At 40.7% G+C, this 14,555-nt stretch overlaps 2 protein-coding genes across 3 annotated transcripts; one reads left to right on the top strand and one right to left on the bottom strand.

The window, feature by feature from the left end:
* Positions 1–79: 79 nt before the first annotated feature.
* LOC144534444 (uncharacterized) lies at positions 80–5,992 on the bottom strand. Of its 2 annotated transcripts, none has more exons than XM_078276369.1 (7): positions 5,767–5,992; positions 4,894–4,998; positions 4,236–4,325; positions 3,967–4,041; positions 2,654–2,724; positions 2,332–2,503; positions 80–1,605 (listed from the first exon to the last, which is right to left on the bottom strand). In XM_078276369.1, exons 2-7 carry the CDS (start codon positions 4,960–4,962, stop codon positions 1,393–1,395), a joined length of 690 nt encoding a protein of 229 aa, XP_078132495.1. In that variant the 5' UTR covers positions 4,963–4,998; positions 5,767–5,992; the 3' UTR covers positions 80–1,392. The 2 variants fall into 2 exon arrangements, with proteins under 2 accessions (XP_078132495.1, XP_078132496.1); XM_078276370.1 differs by having other exon boundaries at positions 4,894–4,995.
* Positions 5,993–8,399: 2,407 nt separating this feature from the next.
* On the top strand, positions 8,400–14,164 carry LOC144534391 (FH1/FH2 domain-containing protein 1). The gene is made up of 9 exons (XM_078276300.1): positions 8,400–9,533; positions 10,347–10,487; positions 10,602–10,784; positions 11,715–11,834; positions 11,914–12,075; positions 12,377–12,627; positions 13,388–13,610; positions 13,716–13,824; positions 13,904–14,164. The coding sequence occupies exons 1-9, from the start codon at positions 9,021–9,023 to the stop codon at positions 13,930–13,932; spliced, it is 1,731 nt and encodes a 576-aa protein (XP_078132426.1). The 5' UTR covers positions 8,400–9,020; the 3' UTR covers positions 13,933–14,164.
* The last annotated feature ends 391 nt before the right edge of the window (positions 14,165–14,555 follow it).

Genomic DNA, 14,555 nt, shown 5'->3' with positions numbered 1-14,555 from the left:
GTGATGTTGCCAGGCAACCAGCACAGACTCCAAAAAGTCACTGTGCCCGGCTAAGAAATAGTCCCACACATAGCCCATCACTTTTTTTGTCAAAATACAATCTAGTTTTATTGAACTTCTATGGCCCAATAAAACACAGAGGTGAACACACATGGAGATAAAATGTAAGACAGGCAATACACGAACCAAATGATCTCATACAGTACAAGCTGATCTTAATTGGGAACAAATATTTCTCTAAAAGGATACAACTCCAGTGTGATGTGAAAAGAAATAATAATCACAACTTAAAAAAACCATACAAAAACAACGTAACATTGAACATACAGTACAGAAAAGCCACAGCTTTTTCCAATTATTTCAACTTGGAATAAGTAGCGTGACTGATTGTCAAGCTTACTTCTCTACTTGCATGATTCATATATATAACATAAATATAATTAAACATAATAGTAATCAACTGTAACTGTGTTTTAAGTGTTTAAATTGCTTTAACATAATTAAGTTCCATTTCATTTTATTGTGAGGTCAGCTTATTTTACTAAAAACATACACAAGTGCAGAAGAAGAAGGTGGATCCACCTGTTTTTAAATAATGCTGCAACAAGTAAAATAAATGTAATCCACTCATTAAACCAGCAGATGTACTGCAGATAATGAGCTATATCAGAACTCTCCTGCTATTGCTTTGTAAATTGGGTCATGCTCTAGTATAGAACCATAACTCCCTGTATTCCAAAGAGAAAAGGAAAGGGACCAAGAAGGTGATGACAGTGCCAAAGAAATAGTAGACTTCTTTTGACAGCGGCTAAGATGCCGCGGTAGGAACAGAAGAATTGCATAGTTCAGCAGCATCATCTTTTTCGTATTTTCCTACTGAGCCCGTTATATTTCTTTTTCGAATGTATCTGTGCAGCTCTGAAACCTTTCCGCCACGTATCACTGCGGTGGCTCATTAGAATAAGGAGCGAGACGAGAGGTCTATTTTTACAAACGAGGGGGTGAGAATGTGACGGAGGGTGAGATTTCATGAGGCAAAAGCAAGCATTGAGTTTATTTATTTTTTTATCGTGAAGAGAATCTGGATGTAAATGTACAGAGAGTGGCTTTAACAGGCACCGAATCAAAGTATATGAACCTGTGTACTTTCTGGTTTTAATGAAGCCAAAAGGCCAACTGTCTCCAAGAGTCAAGATGTTTAAAATCTGTATTTTCTGGAAGGAAAAAGAACATTGCTCCAAAATATGGAGGGTCACATCTATTTAACAACTTTAAGTTACTATCCTGTGTAAAGCACCATATTATTGCTTCAATTTTGTGCTATCCATTTCATTGTCGGAGTTGGTGGAACTTTTTGTAATGAAACTATTCTCTTGAAACAGAAATGTTGGGTCAAGCGCTGGCCCAGGGTAGAAGGAAGGACACAATAACAATGACGAGGGAGAGGGAGAGAGGCAGCAAGAGGAGGAGGATGAGAGGGAGGGAGAGCGAAGATGGCCACAGACACATCAAGCGTTTAGAGCCTCTGGGCAGTTCGACCGGACTCTTTTGCCTCTCGACGTTTGGCCGGCAGATGACCAGTGGCCTGACCTGTGATATGCTCTCCTGGAAGACAACGAAGAAAGAGGCTGTTATTGTATGGACATAATGATCTATGATATGATGTACATTTTCACATTTTAAAGTGTGCATTGATAAAAATGTATTTTTGGTTATTTGTTAATACATTCGGTTCACCGGCAGTTAAAAGTGCAGTAGGTAATCCTTATAAAACTAACTTTGTGTCATATTTGCTGAAACTGACTCTATGTTCGAGTAGAACTACATGAAGCAGGTCATTTAAAAAATAATCTGGCTCCTCTGGTACCACCTACAGACTGTAGTGTGATTTTCAAAAGTCCACCGCTCCCTGTTCAGATGCACCAATCAGGGCCAGGGGGGTGTCTAACTGCATGTCAATCACTGCTCATGCACACGCATTCATTCTCCCTTGTGGGGGGAAGGGCTTAGGAGACCGATTTGGGCTTTAGCGGAAAGGGGGGGAGGGACTGAGAAGTTGTTGATGTTCAAATTTTTTGGCTAAGTCCTGGATCTTCACAATCCTACCTACAGCACCTTTAAGCTGTGGTCCATCTGAACCTGTGTTTGTTTTGACGGAACAGTCAGGTTCAACTTAGCCACAGCTAAAGTTCGGTTTAGCGTAACCTTTTCTAAACCGCAGGTAAGTTAGTCAGATACTAAGTAACAGAACTTTTAGTTTTGACTCTTGAGTCCTTCAAGTGTCACAATCAAAGCTCAAATATAATGAAGTTGCCTTTTTGTGTTTTCTACCTCCAGTATGGTCCTGCTGTGTGGTCTGTCAGGACTGAGCCTGAGGTTCCAGCGATGTGATCTGTGGCTCTGCCCACCATCGTCCTCGCTCTCTGTGGTGTCTTGCCGCGCTACCCGCGGCCGCTTACGTCTCCGCGAGCTGATTCGCTGGAGAGAACCTGGCTCCTGGAGTCTGAACCAATCAGGTTGAAGGCACAAGGTCAGAGATCCTGTGAGTGTGTGTGAGAGTGTGTGTGTGTGTGTGTGTGTGTGTGTGCGTGTGTGTGTGTGTGTGTGTGTGTGTGTGTGAGTTTGTGTCTGTGTGTGTTTGTGCACATCACACCTGCAATCTGTATCCTCTATATCAGCATCTGCATCACTGTCCCCCTGAGGGTCAGACATTACACACTCCTCCTGCAGACGAATGAAACATATCAAACAAATAAAATATACAGTATATGTATTGTATCTTGTATTTTTTGATAAAACACAGATGAGCCCCAGTGAATCATCACCGTCCGCGACTATTAGTAAACCAAAAGCAACAACACTTAATGATGGCATTTGTCTGGGTGCGTGTTCTCATGCGTCACTTTTTATGAACACCTTTATTATTATGCATAATTCAGCTGACACCTACATGACTAATACAGAAAGACCTAATCTGGTGGTTTGCTTCCTACTGATTTTACTTTGAGAGCTCACAGGCAAATACAAAGACTTATATGATCTGAAAAATGTGCTTTATGTGATTAACTTGATTACATTTTTTAATAGATTGCCAGCCCTAATGTGTGTGTATATATATATATATATATATATATATATATATATATATATATATATATATAGTTCATCAATGATGCCCAGCTATACAGATAGGTGTATTGTTGAATTACAGTAATTGCATATCTGCCAAAGCATTGCATACTATAAATGCAATTTTTTTTGTTCATGGAAATACTTACGGGAACTATATTAAGCGTACATTATTTCCTTATAATTTAGACGATTAAAGGAGTAGTTAGACATTTTGGCAAATATGCTTTTTCCCTTTTTTTCTTTTCTTGTTAGCTAAGCTTAGCACAAATACTGGAAACAAGGGGAAAAAGCTAGCCTGGCTCTATCAGAAGGTTATAAAAAATCTGCCTACCAACACCTCTCACTAATTAACACTTTATAGCTCCTCTGTTTAATCTGCATTAAAACCAAAGTAAACAACACATTGTGGTTTTACAGGGGATTGTGTGGCTAGCAGTCTCCTGGCTGTAGCTTTATATTTCACAGTTAGAGTTGAGAGTGAACTATTATTTTAAATAAAACAGTGGAAACAAATCTAAAGTCTCCTACCAGTTATATTTCAAGTAGTAATATGGCTTCTATGTATAATGTTGTGTCCTGACCTCGAACATAAATTATGTCATTACTCTGTTGTCAAAATATCTTTCTTGGTTTTGACCTTTGTGTAATGGACCTTGGTATTAGTCACGTATGCATTACATGCTGCAACCTTGAAACAGGCGTGCAAAACCACAGCTGCCTGCTATAATACATCTATATCTAAAGACACTTGCAGGTCAGACTCTAGTCAAGCGTCTGAAATATGTAGTTGCACTCACACACACCTGTCATGAAGAAACACAAGTCACACATTACCTCTGTGCCGTATCCCTCAGAGTACCTGGTTATCATTACCCTGTTTTTTCCACAGTGCTCACACAGCAGTGTTTCCTGAGAACAGAAAGTTGAATAATTTGACAACATCATGGACAGTTCCTTTAAAACATACTGTAATGAATACACAGACACAGCAGCAGAGAGATATGTCAGCAGGACGTTAAAGGTATGTAATTAGAGCACGATTACAGATGAAGAAACACTGAGCCACGGCCACAGACACTTCAGTGGGAAGCCTGAGCACTCACCGGCGTAGGCGTGTGTGCTTCTGAGTAAAGTGTACAGGGACTGGTCTCGCACAGACACACTACATTTACCTCTCCACAACTCGCCCCCATCTGAGACAGAGAGACAAAGACAGAGAGCATAAACTGTTGACTTATGTGAAGCTTCTCGTCCCTTTTTATCGTTAGCCAGCAGCATATTAACAAAGTAAGTTAAAGGAAAGGAGTGCCATCTTGGTGGACACAAACTTTTATAATGTACAGTACAACGGCATCAATATCATGTAAGAACATGAAGATATTATCGCATATCAGCAAAAGTGTTTATTTCATGCATCCCTCTCATTTACTCAGTGATGCGATTCCTGGCTTTTAACCTTTTCCGCCTACTCACATTTTAAACTGCTCAAAAGTGGAGGAGTTGACTGGCACTGCCAACAATTTGAGATATGAAGGCTGATGAATCCATGTGATTCAGCCAGAGACCATCAGAGCAATTATCAAATACATGGTAATAAATTACCCGTTTATTCTTTCATCATTAGATTACTTGCATTTAATGTTAAAATGTAGCTTTGTGTCAATTACAGGCCACCAAATGTGCTTCTAAGCCTGCTTTTATATCATAATACAGGTTCTCAAAGTATGCAGGAGGTAACATAGTATGAATAAATGACCTCACCTCACAGTCATTCTCAGACGTCTCTCCGGAGGAAAAGAGGCCGTGGGAGTCAGATTCCCTCTGTAGCATGACCTCCGACCTGGCTCACACACTCACATAGACCTGCTGCGGCACATTAACAGCAGAGAAAGTAGCTCAGTAACATTAATCAATCATTTTTGTGGAAGTTTTACCTCCTGGAAATTGAAGATTTGAGGTTTGGGAGGCTTGTTGTTTGTTTTACAAACATTATGAACGTTTTAGTAAAAAATGTGATAGAAAGGATACAATATTCAATATCACGGGTGAAATCATATCATGATTAAATCATTTTACAAAATTGTGTCGTCCCAATTAATAATATGAAGCAAATTCTAATTTATTCTAATTGGTACCGGGTTCTAATAAGGCACTCTGTATAAAGAGTTCGTTGAGCAATGGCTTTATTTTTGATTGATAAATCTTTATATAGGCTACAGTACAGTTTCACTGGTAATATAGGACTGATAATCCTGCAATTCCCATATGGCTGAGCCAATGATAATGGTGCACATTTTCAATTTCCTTTTCTCTAAAGCAAAGAAATTAGAATTGTTTTTAGTTTTTTAACTTAGTGCTAGTACAGCCTACAGATGATGCTGTCTTTACGCAGTCAACCTCACAGTAACATCTGCACTCGCATTACGTAATAACCTACGACATTCAACGTTAAAGGCTGACAACTTTTCAGATAAAGATGCTAAGGGGAAAAGACGCTGTCAACATTAAGAGATCGTGTCTTTTAATGATATTCAAAGACACATGCTACATTTATTATTATACACACACGTATGGAGAAAAAAAACCCTCTTAATTCTAAGCGACAATGAAATAGAACAGAGTAACCCATTTTACCTCAATCGCATCCTGTCCAAGAACATGAAATAAACCCATACAAAAAGTGAATGGAGTTCGGTATCTGTATTTAGAGGATGAGGAGGAGAACGCGGCGATGCTTCTCATCGTGACGCGGGGAAGCCATGAGCTCGCGCTGCTTGTAAATGTTTGACATTGTAGCAAATCCTCTGTGTGATGTCAGCCCAAACGATGACAGGCAGCTACAGTCCGGCAAGCGCGCGCTCACCGGGATGTTCCCAAAGCAACGCGGGAGCGCGGAAAACGGCAGGAGGGACTTCCGTTCGGGACTTTCGAAATAAAAGTCAGTATTTAAGTCAAACAGGTAGGGGTTTCAATATACTGTTTGTTTGTTTAATAATATGCATATAATAATATGCATGCAATCAGGCCTATTATATATATATATATATATATATATATATATATATATATAAATCACTATTTTCATCATACATGTATTGTGTTATTATGTAGCCTATGCATGTATTTTATGTTTATGGCATAATATTGGATTTGAACACAAAAATGCTAATTAAATACAGTGCTTTATTCTCAAAAATACATTTTCACAGCATATTCATATATATATGAATATGCTGTGAAAATGTATTTTTATATACATACACATATATATATATATATATATATGAAAACATAAATGCAAGTGAACTACAGTTGACCCTATAGGCAAACAGCAACAAATATAAATCATAGGTTACCATCGCCATCATACCAGTGGATTGATCTGTTATGGGGTCCCATGACAAAACTGAGCTGCTTTCAGGACCTTTAGGAGCATATCATATTTTTGATTCTGTGTTTTAGCAGTGCATATTCACATTTCTCCTACAATTGGTTATCCAGCCTTGCATAGTCTACTTTCAGAAAAGCTAAACTTGTTTTTGGTCTTCTTCTACCTCTGGCTGGGTTCTCGCCCCTAGATCATAATCTGAAAGTGGTTTTGTGAACCCACCAATCATCTGGTCCAAAGGAGGGAGGCAACGTACATACCTTCATCGCTCACAACCTCCACTGCATTGTTGCAACTATGCAGCATAGCAGTACTGTGTGGCACACCGGTATGGTATTGTCTTTCAGGAAAATGAGACGTTTAGTTGCTTAGAGAAAAATGGTGCACATTCAAAGGTGTGTATTGCGTGGTTTGAATTGAATTTAAGATCTCGCTCAAAGCACAACTCCGCTACATTTTTGCAATAAATTCAAGAACTTGTTGGCTCACAGACATCATAATAATGTTAAGTCATCATCTATATTAGCATACAAAAAAGCCAGTGTAAAATCCATTTCATTTAATAGGATTCATGAATATGCATGTCCCAGTTCAAAATGACCTTTACGTGACAGACTCCAAGCTCTGGTTCCTGGCCCTCACAACTTAAAAACACTTAATATTCTCAAAGCAAACTGGGAGTGATTCCATTGTCATTTTTGCCCTGATCTTTATCTTGTGCTGTGAAGGCCCTGAGAGAGTTCAGCGACAGAGTTCAGTAAGTGGTTATTATGATGGGACAGACAGAGAAACAGATGAAAAGAGATGCACACATTTATAGACAGCCACTGCCACACAGACACACAGAGAAAGTCCCAGGCCAGTTTGATCAAAGAAAATCACCCGGAAATGTCTGTCCCCATGGGAAATCTGTCTGTTTCAGTAACTGCGCCACATCATCACTAAAATACTGTCCAGCTACAGTAGAACAGTTGATATGGTGGTGTCTAGTAAGTGGATCTTGGTCAAATCCAATGGAACACATATTAATTATCATTATTCAGTAGATTAGTCAGTTACAAAACCCTAAATAAGACAAACAAGATGCTGAAAAAGAGCATTTACTTTCTAAATCCTCTTTTGCAGCAGGCTTGAAAACACTTTAATATATAAATAAATGTTAAAAAGAGCTTAAGCTTTCCAAATAGAGCTCATTTTGGCCTAAATGTCCCATGAGGCCTACTGCCGCCTCTAGACAGCGGGGCAACTGAACGAGATAAAGTATAATTAGGGGCAACCTAATGGCCGAGGAAGGGATCCTCATTATGGCTGCATGTCGACCATGCAAATGCCCCCTGTGAACATAACTATATACTGTATGGGATTCAGCAGACGCTTTCTCACAATGTTTTTGATTATAATTAGTTTCACCCAGTTACGCTGTGATGCTATTGCAATTGCTGAACTGCAGGCTAATGTTTGTTGAGGAATATTTTTTCCTTTTTTGGCACTGCTGTCCATAATCACTCTGCTGCATAATGACCTATTTAGGACCATGTGTGTCAACAGATACACTAAAAACGTTATACCTTGTCTTATCAAGGCAGCTTTGATGATTGCGTTAATGTTTGCTGATGTGTCATCCCCAAAGTTGCACGTAACTAAAAAAGGGATGCATGGCAACATTTGGTCAATCGTGCTCTTTTATGCATTTGGGGAGGCAGAAGGGGAGGGAAGTAACAGATCTTCAGAGGCAGATAGAGAAGTTTGTGTATACACAAGTAGCAATACAAACAGGAGATGCAGGCTCGATAAGGAAATTAAGGGAAAGGGTGCAACTCAAATAAAGCAAGAGGGATGCACTAACGGACCAATGCACCTCTCTCTCTCTTTCTGTTTTCTCTCCAAAACTCTCACTCGCTGCCACTTACAGAAAGAGAATCAGAGAGAGACAGATGAGAGTCAAGGGATAGCTGCAGAAGCACATCATTTGGATATTCTGGAAGCACTTCAGAAAGGCGTTCCTTGGATTTTCTCATCAGAATTGGATGCAGGACTAAACACAGCCTGTCAGAACTCACTTGAATTCTTATGTCTTTGACTGAGGCCACAGTGGACATTCGGATCAAAGCATCAGACTCAGCTAGTCATTTTTAGATTTGATGGACAAACACCGCACCCGAGGCAATTGCAGGTTACGGTGCTGTGAGAACACCCACAGGTGGTTCGAAGATTGGGATTTGGTTGTGTGAGTTATGCGCTTCTGTGGTCGACATGTGAGGTTGAGCATCACAGACATTCAGATGCACTTCATATACAGTGTCTGATGGGTTTGCGGACTGCACAGTGAGAAGAAGAGACAAGGAAGGGATCAAGTTTAGCTGCTGTGTGGAACATAAGGACAAAAGCAAATATGCACTAAATCTGGTCTGAACCAAAAAGCATTTTTATCTAATATGAGGAAGGAGCATGCTTCTTTCTCAAACACAAAGCAGAAATTATAACCTGGTTTGTTAAGGTAATGCTACTAAATATCAACAGAACCGTTTTTTCAGTCAGCTCTGAAAGACCAATGAAGGAATCGGACCAAACCAAGGATAACCCCCTGACTTGGGATTTTGACCAATCCTGGAATTCATTCTTAAAACCAGCTGCACGTCTTTGCCTCAACACCTTGGATTTCTCAGACCTGTGGGACGAGGAAGACAGTACAGAGGACGAGGGAACTCATTCAACCAATGAATCGTCGCCGTGTCTCCGAGCCCCTCCAGCCCCCCCTCCTCTTCCTCCCCCTCCTCCGCTTGCATCACCTTTGCCCTCTGCCTCCCATGAAGGTGCAGCCATCAAATGCCGCACCTTAAAGCTCCACTGGAGGGAACTGCAGAGTTTAGCTCCCCTTCCCAGGATGACCCGCTTTGGGACTCAGACTATTTGGGCCGGACTTGAGCCAGTTCATTTGGACACAAACCGACTGGAGTACCTGTTTGAATCTAAGAGCAGTAGCACAAGTTTTAATGTGGCTTCTGGGAGGCAGGTAAGACCAATGAGGCAGGATGATGCCTCAGCAATATAGTGAAACTGTGTTAACAAATATCTTTTCTACATTTTGCAGTATCTATTTTCTTTTATGGAAAATACAGATGTATGAAGCAATTGTAATTTTTACCCCATTAGATCAATCCTAGTCTATAAATTGACGGCGATTCATTTAGGGGCTGGCTCCGGTGCCGCTGGAAGATCCGCCATTTCCGCACATTTTCGGCCGGATTACCCTCACCTTCCGCTTTCTTTGTGTTGGCATTCTAAACTCCGGTCGATTTCTGAGAACTATGGTTAACTGCTCCTCAGATCTCTGCAGGGTAAATCCAGACAGCTAGCTAGACTATCTGTCCAATCTGAGGTTTCTGTTGCACGACTAAAACAACTTTTGAACGAACACGTTCCATCAAAACGAGTTCCTTCCCGAGGCTATTTTGCAGAGGCAATGTCATTGTGTCCGGTGCTTAGCGCCGCCCATGACGATTGTGATTGGTTTAAAGAAATGCCAATAAACCAGAGCACGTTTTTCTCCCATCCCAGCGCTGTAGAGGAAGGTCTAGCAATGCGAGACTAGATCAATCCATGTCAGTTTTTCTTAACATGTAAACTTTTGGGGAAATAGTGACAAAAACATTTTAAAATGTTCATTAAATAAAATATGATGATTATGATTTCTCATAATGAGAAATGTTATTTACATTTTTGACAAATTATTATTATGATCAATTCAACCGTAAAATGCACTTAGAGAAATACTTATAGTAACTTTATTAAACTGTCTCATATACTTCTTTGTATCCCTCCACAGAAACAGCCGTCAGTCTCAGTGTTGGGGATGAAGCGGAGTAACATCATAACCATCGCCCTGAGCAGCCTGCCCCCTCCCCGCCTCCTCCCCCCTGCTATCTACAGCATGGACAGCAGTGTGCTGGACAGAGAGGACGTTCAGGTACAGCAGAGGTCAAGTCCTCAGCATTTGCTTAACATTGAATGTTTGCCTTTGTTGGATAGGGTGGATAGTGCAGTATGAGTTCATCTTTTTCCACATTCTCTTCTAAAACAGCGGCTTAAAGCACTGATCCCAACAGAAGAGGAACTGGGTCTGATCAAGGAGGCCAAGGCCCAGAACCCCCACTCCCCTCTGGCCCCAGCCGAGCTCTGCCTGCTCACGCTGGGGGAAATCCCACATCTGAACGCCAGGCTTCAGCTGTGGGCCTTTGCTCTGGACTACGACTCCTTAGAAAGGGTAAGTTAAAGTGAAATTAACATGCCACTGAAAATGTATTTGGTAAAGATGGATGCTTGTTTTGCTACCGTCTAAATGATGCAAAAGTGATTCAATCTACACGCTTCACGTAGAAACTGCTTCATTTGTATTTGAAAATGTAGTTAGCATGAGTGTAGTCTGGATCAACGGAACATCCGGCTGTCTAACTCCATTCTCTTCGGAAAACAACAACAAACTTCGAGCTAGCAAGCTACACGCTGAAAAAGGCACCTTTTAGAAGAAAATTTGGATCGTGCAACAAGGCAGGCCTGCTTGGTTCTTTCGGGGAATGCTTGTAAAGATTTACAAAGAATATGTTTACGGCATTTTCTATTTAACTGGGATGTTTTGGGACCGATTGGCAGGGATTTGCTAGAGACAAAATACACACCGCGATACACTGCAAATTACATTTAACCATGTATCTAGCTAATTTAAATAGCTCTCTTTACTGTATTGTGTGAACAGTTAACTTCATATAATATTTTATGTGGCGCTTTCTTTATTCAGGGTGCAAATGTTCCACCAAAACAAGTTCCTTACTGAGACCATTTAGCAAAGCCACAATCGCTGGGTCCAGAACTTAGCATTGCCCAAAGATGATTGTGATTGGTTTAAAGAAATGCAAACAACCTAGAGCATTTTTTTTCTCCCTCCCTGTAATGTGTGTGGAGGTAGATCTCGCAATGCGGGACTAGCATGGGTGTGACTACCATCATGGTAGTACCATGGTGCCACTTACACAAGCTACATCATCAACAAATCTACCATTTGATTGACAAGTAAACCCTATAGGCAGTACAAATACATTACCATAATGATTTCCACTCACCAAATATTTCACCAGACTTAAAATAAAACATTAATTTGCTGGCTCACCTACTCTAAATGCGTCCCTCCTTGTGACAGGAAATTGCCGAACCTCTCTTCCATCTGAAGTTGGCCATGGAACAGCTCGCAGCCAGCCAGACCTTTAGATGTATTCTTGCAACGGTGTTAGCGATCGGTAACTTTCTCAATGGATGTAAGGTGAGTGATCACAATCTTTATCTGTAATGCACTTTTTTCTTTCCCACAAAATTCTCACAATACATTGTAATATGTCAAGGCCCGTGGCTTTGAGCTGAGCTACCTGGGGAAGCTGTCCCAGGTGAGGGATACACACACTCGCCAGCCCCTGCTGCACCACGTCTGTGTGCTGCTGCTGCAGCTCTACCCACAATCCTCTGACCTCTACTCTGACATCACTGCTGTTACTAAAGCTGGCAAGGTGCGTAGTTGAGCCTGTGTGTGTGTGTGTTTGTTAGTCTCCTAAGTGTGTATGTTATGCTGCATCTGAGTAGGAGGGGAGGCTATAACAAATAGATTTTAAAAAAAGATCACGATTGATTCAAACTCATTTTCAAGATCAGGTATAAAAGGAATGCAAACCAAGTCAAACCTGGGACTAAAACTAATGTAATCCTATTTCAAACAGACAATAAACTATGTTAATTCATTCAAAATGAATCTAAGTAACAATCCGTTGTGAATTGACTCCAAAATGCACAAACTCTTTCTCTTCTTTACAGTTCGACTACTCCCTAGTCCAGTCCAACCTTACCCAGCTAGAGGCCCTGTGCAAAGCATCATGGGAGCAGCTAAAGCTTTTAGACAAGGCAGAGGAGAAGAGGAAAGGAGGAAAGGTAGAGAAGAGGAGAGGAGGAGGAAATGAGGCTTTGGCCCCGGAGGGCTCGCTTCGTCACCGGCTGCCACAGATTTTAAAAGAATGCGAGGAACGGCTGAAGGTCCTGAGAGCCGTCCATCGTCGGGTTATAAATAGGTGCGAGGACATGGTTTATTTCATTTTGTTGACATGTTTTTTTAATCAATTTTAGGGGTTCAAGTTAGAGTTTACGAACTTGTCTGTTAGTGACAAAGAAACAATTACAGGTTCAAAGGGCTTGAACCAGGTTTAATATCCTGTGTTGCTGTCGCCATAACCCAGTTAAGGAAAGGGTTAACAGAAACGTAGTTTTGGCCAATCGGAGGTGGTTGTGCCAGACTCCCGCTTTGGCCGAGTCTCTATCTAATCTGTCAGAGGGAGAGCAGTAGCGCATTTGTGAAGTTTAACGTTGGTAGTGCCCAGAGAAGAAGTGGGTAATTTAATGGCGCAGATTAGAACCCAAATTGAAACGTAAGCAACTAAAATTGCTGAATGTTAGAACATTGTGTCAAATTGGTCATTATCACTGTGACTTATAAAGTGTCAGGTTTAGTTCCATCATAGTGTTAATAGTGTCAAAAAACGTTAGCTGATGTTGTTGTTCAGTAGCTAGCTCAGAGATTATCGGCTAATGAAATTACTGATTTGGCTGGGGGGGGGGGTTAACACTTTTGCATGCACTATATCCGTGCCACGTTCTCATTAGGGGCTGAGCCCCCCCTAAAGGTCTGATCCTACAATCGCCCCTGGTTGCTACCGTGTTGTCTTTTCCTGTACATTTTTTAAGAGTGAGGCCAAAAGTTGTCCTTCTTATTGTTGTTAAGTTTTAGTTATGGAGTAAATCTTTCGGTTTTCCTTTTCATCTTTGGTCCTTCAGGTTCCACTCTTTCCTCTTGTTCCTGGGCTACTCCCGAGCTATGGTGAGAGACACCAAAGTGGAAGACTTCTGTAAAACCATCAGCAACTTTTCTTTGGAGTACAGGACCACACGGCAGGTCATCGTCCTGCAGAGAGAGAGGGAACGACAGAAAAGTGGAGCAGAAAGCCCAGGCCCTAACACGGCCGTAGGCAGGAGGAAACGTCAACAATCTTCAACACAGGTTTTTCTTTTCTTCTTTTTTTTCTCAGATGCTTTTAAAGTGAAGCACCATTCAGGACAAAATGATTGACTGATTTTGTTAACCCGTTATGTGTTGATCCACCAGGAAAATGAGGAGCAGTGTAGGCTGGAGGAAGTGCTGAGAACAGCTGAGTCCATCTCAAGACTGGATGTCACTCTGCCACGAAACCGCAGGAGGATGGCTGACATCCAAGGTACTTTATACACTCCATTTTTGTTCTCTCTTTATTGATCAAATGTGTCATACTGAAACCACATCTGTTTATATCTCAGGTCCAATCTCACGGAAAATAAAGTGGTGACCCTGCTGATATACTTTGAAAAGCCATTCACCAACTGGTGTGATTGAACAAAATTGTTTGTAAATGTTATGACATTGTTGTTAAAAGTGACATTTTTGCAGCACGATGTTGTTTCGCAGTAAGAAAATGGACAGATGCATGAGATTTCACATGCCATTCAATTTTTATTAATCATGTTTGAGTTGTAAAGATGCATTAAAGTCTGTTTTGATAAAAAAAAATCTAAATCAAACGTGTATGCGTGTGTGTGTGTGTGAATGTAAATTAAAGTAATTTAAAAAGAAAACATTAACAGTGTGCATTAACACAAGCATTTTATCAAAATAAATCCTCAAAACATGATGAAAATAAAAATCTGTTTTAGACTGATAGCTGTCCTCCACTTCATAATTGTACATTGTGCTACATTACATTGTTTTCACCTCCCTACGTTCTGTTGCTATTTCACTTTCAAAGCACGTGTTCGGACGCAGCGCGTGCACATCTCGCTCTTTGTCATGGTTTACGTGTACAAAATAATAATGAATCGATATCAACTTTTCAAAGCTGAGAAATAATAGGGTAGCACTCGTTGTGTTGGCAGCAGTCTAACGTATTGGGAGCGTTATTCAAATCAATCGAGT

This window comes from Sander vitreus, chromosome 19, assembly GCF_031162955.1.
Source record: "Sander vitreus isolate 19-12246 chromosome 19, sanVit1, whole genome shotgun sequence".
NCBI classification, from domain to species: domain Eukaryota; kingdom Metazoa; phylum Chordata; class Actinopteri; order Perciformes; family Percidae; genus Sander; species Sander vitreus.
This window is presented reverse-complemented; position numbering and strand designations above follow the sequence as displayed.

Excerpts from the sequence above, each read along its gene's own strand:
- LOC144534444 (XM_078276369.1), bottom strand. The coding sequence starts at position 4,962 with ATGCTACAGAGGGAATCTGACTCCCACGGCCTCTTTTCCTCCGGAGAG. Across the intron at positions 4,326-4,893 it reads CGTCTGAGAATGACTGTGAG|ATGGGGGCGAGTTGTGGAGA; the intron begins GTGAGGTCATTT and ends TCTCTGTCTCAG. Across the intron at positions 1,606-2,331 it reads ACAGCAGGACCATACTGGAG|GAGAGCATATCACAGGTCAG; the intron begins GTAGAAAACACA and ends GTTGTCTTCCAG.
- LOC144534391 (XM_078276300.1), top strand. The coding sequence starts at position 9,021 with ATGCTACTAAATATCAACAGAACCGTTTTTTCAGTCAGCTCTGAAAGA. Across the intron at positions 10,488-10,601 it reads TGGACAGAGAGGACGTTCAG|CGGCTTAAAGCACTGATCCC; the intron begins GTACAGCAGAGG and ends CTTCTAAAACAG. Across the intron at positions 13,611-13,715 it reads GTCAACAATCTTCAACACAG|GAAAATGAGGAGCAGTGTAG; the intron begins GTTTTTCTTTTC and ends TTGATCCACCAG.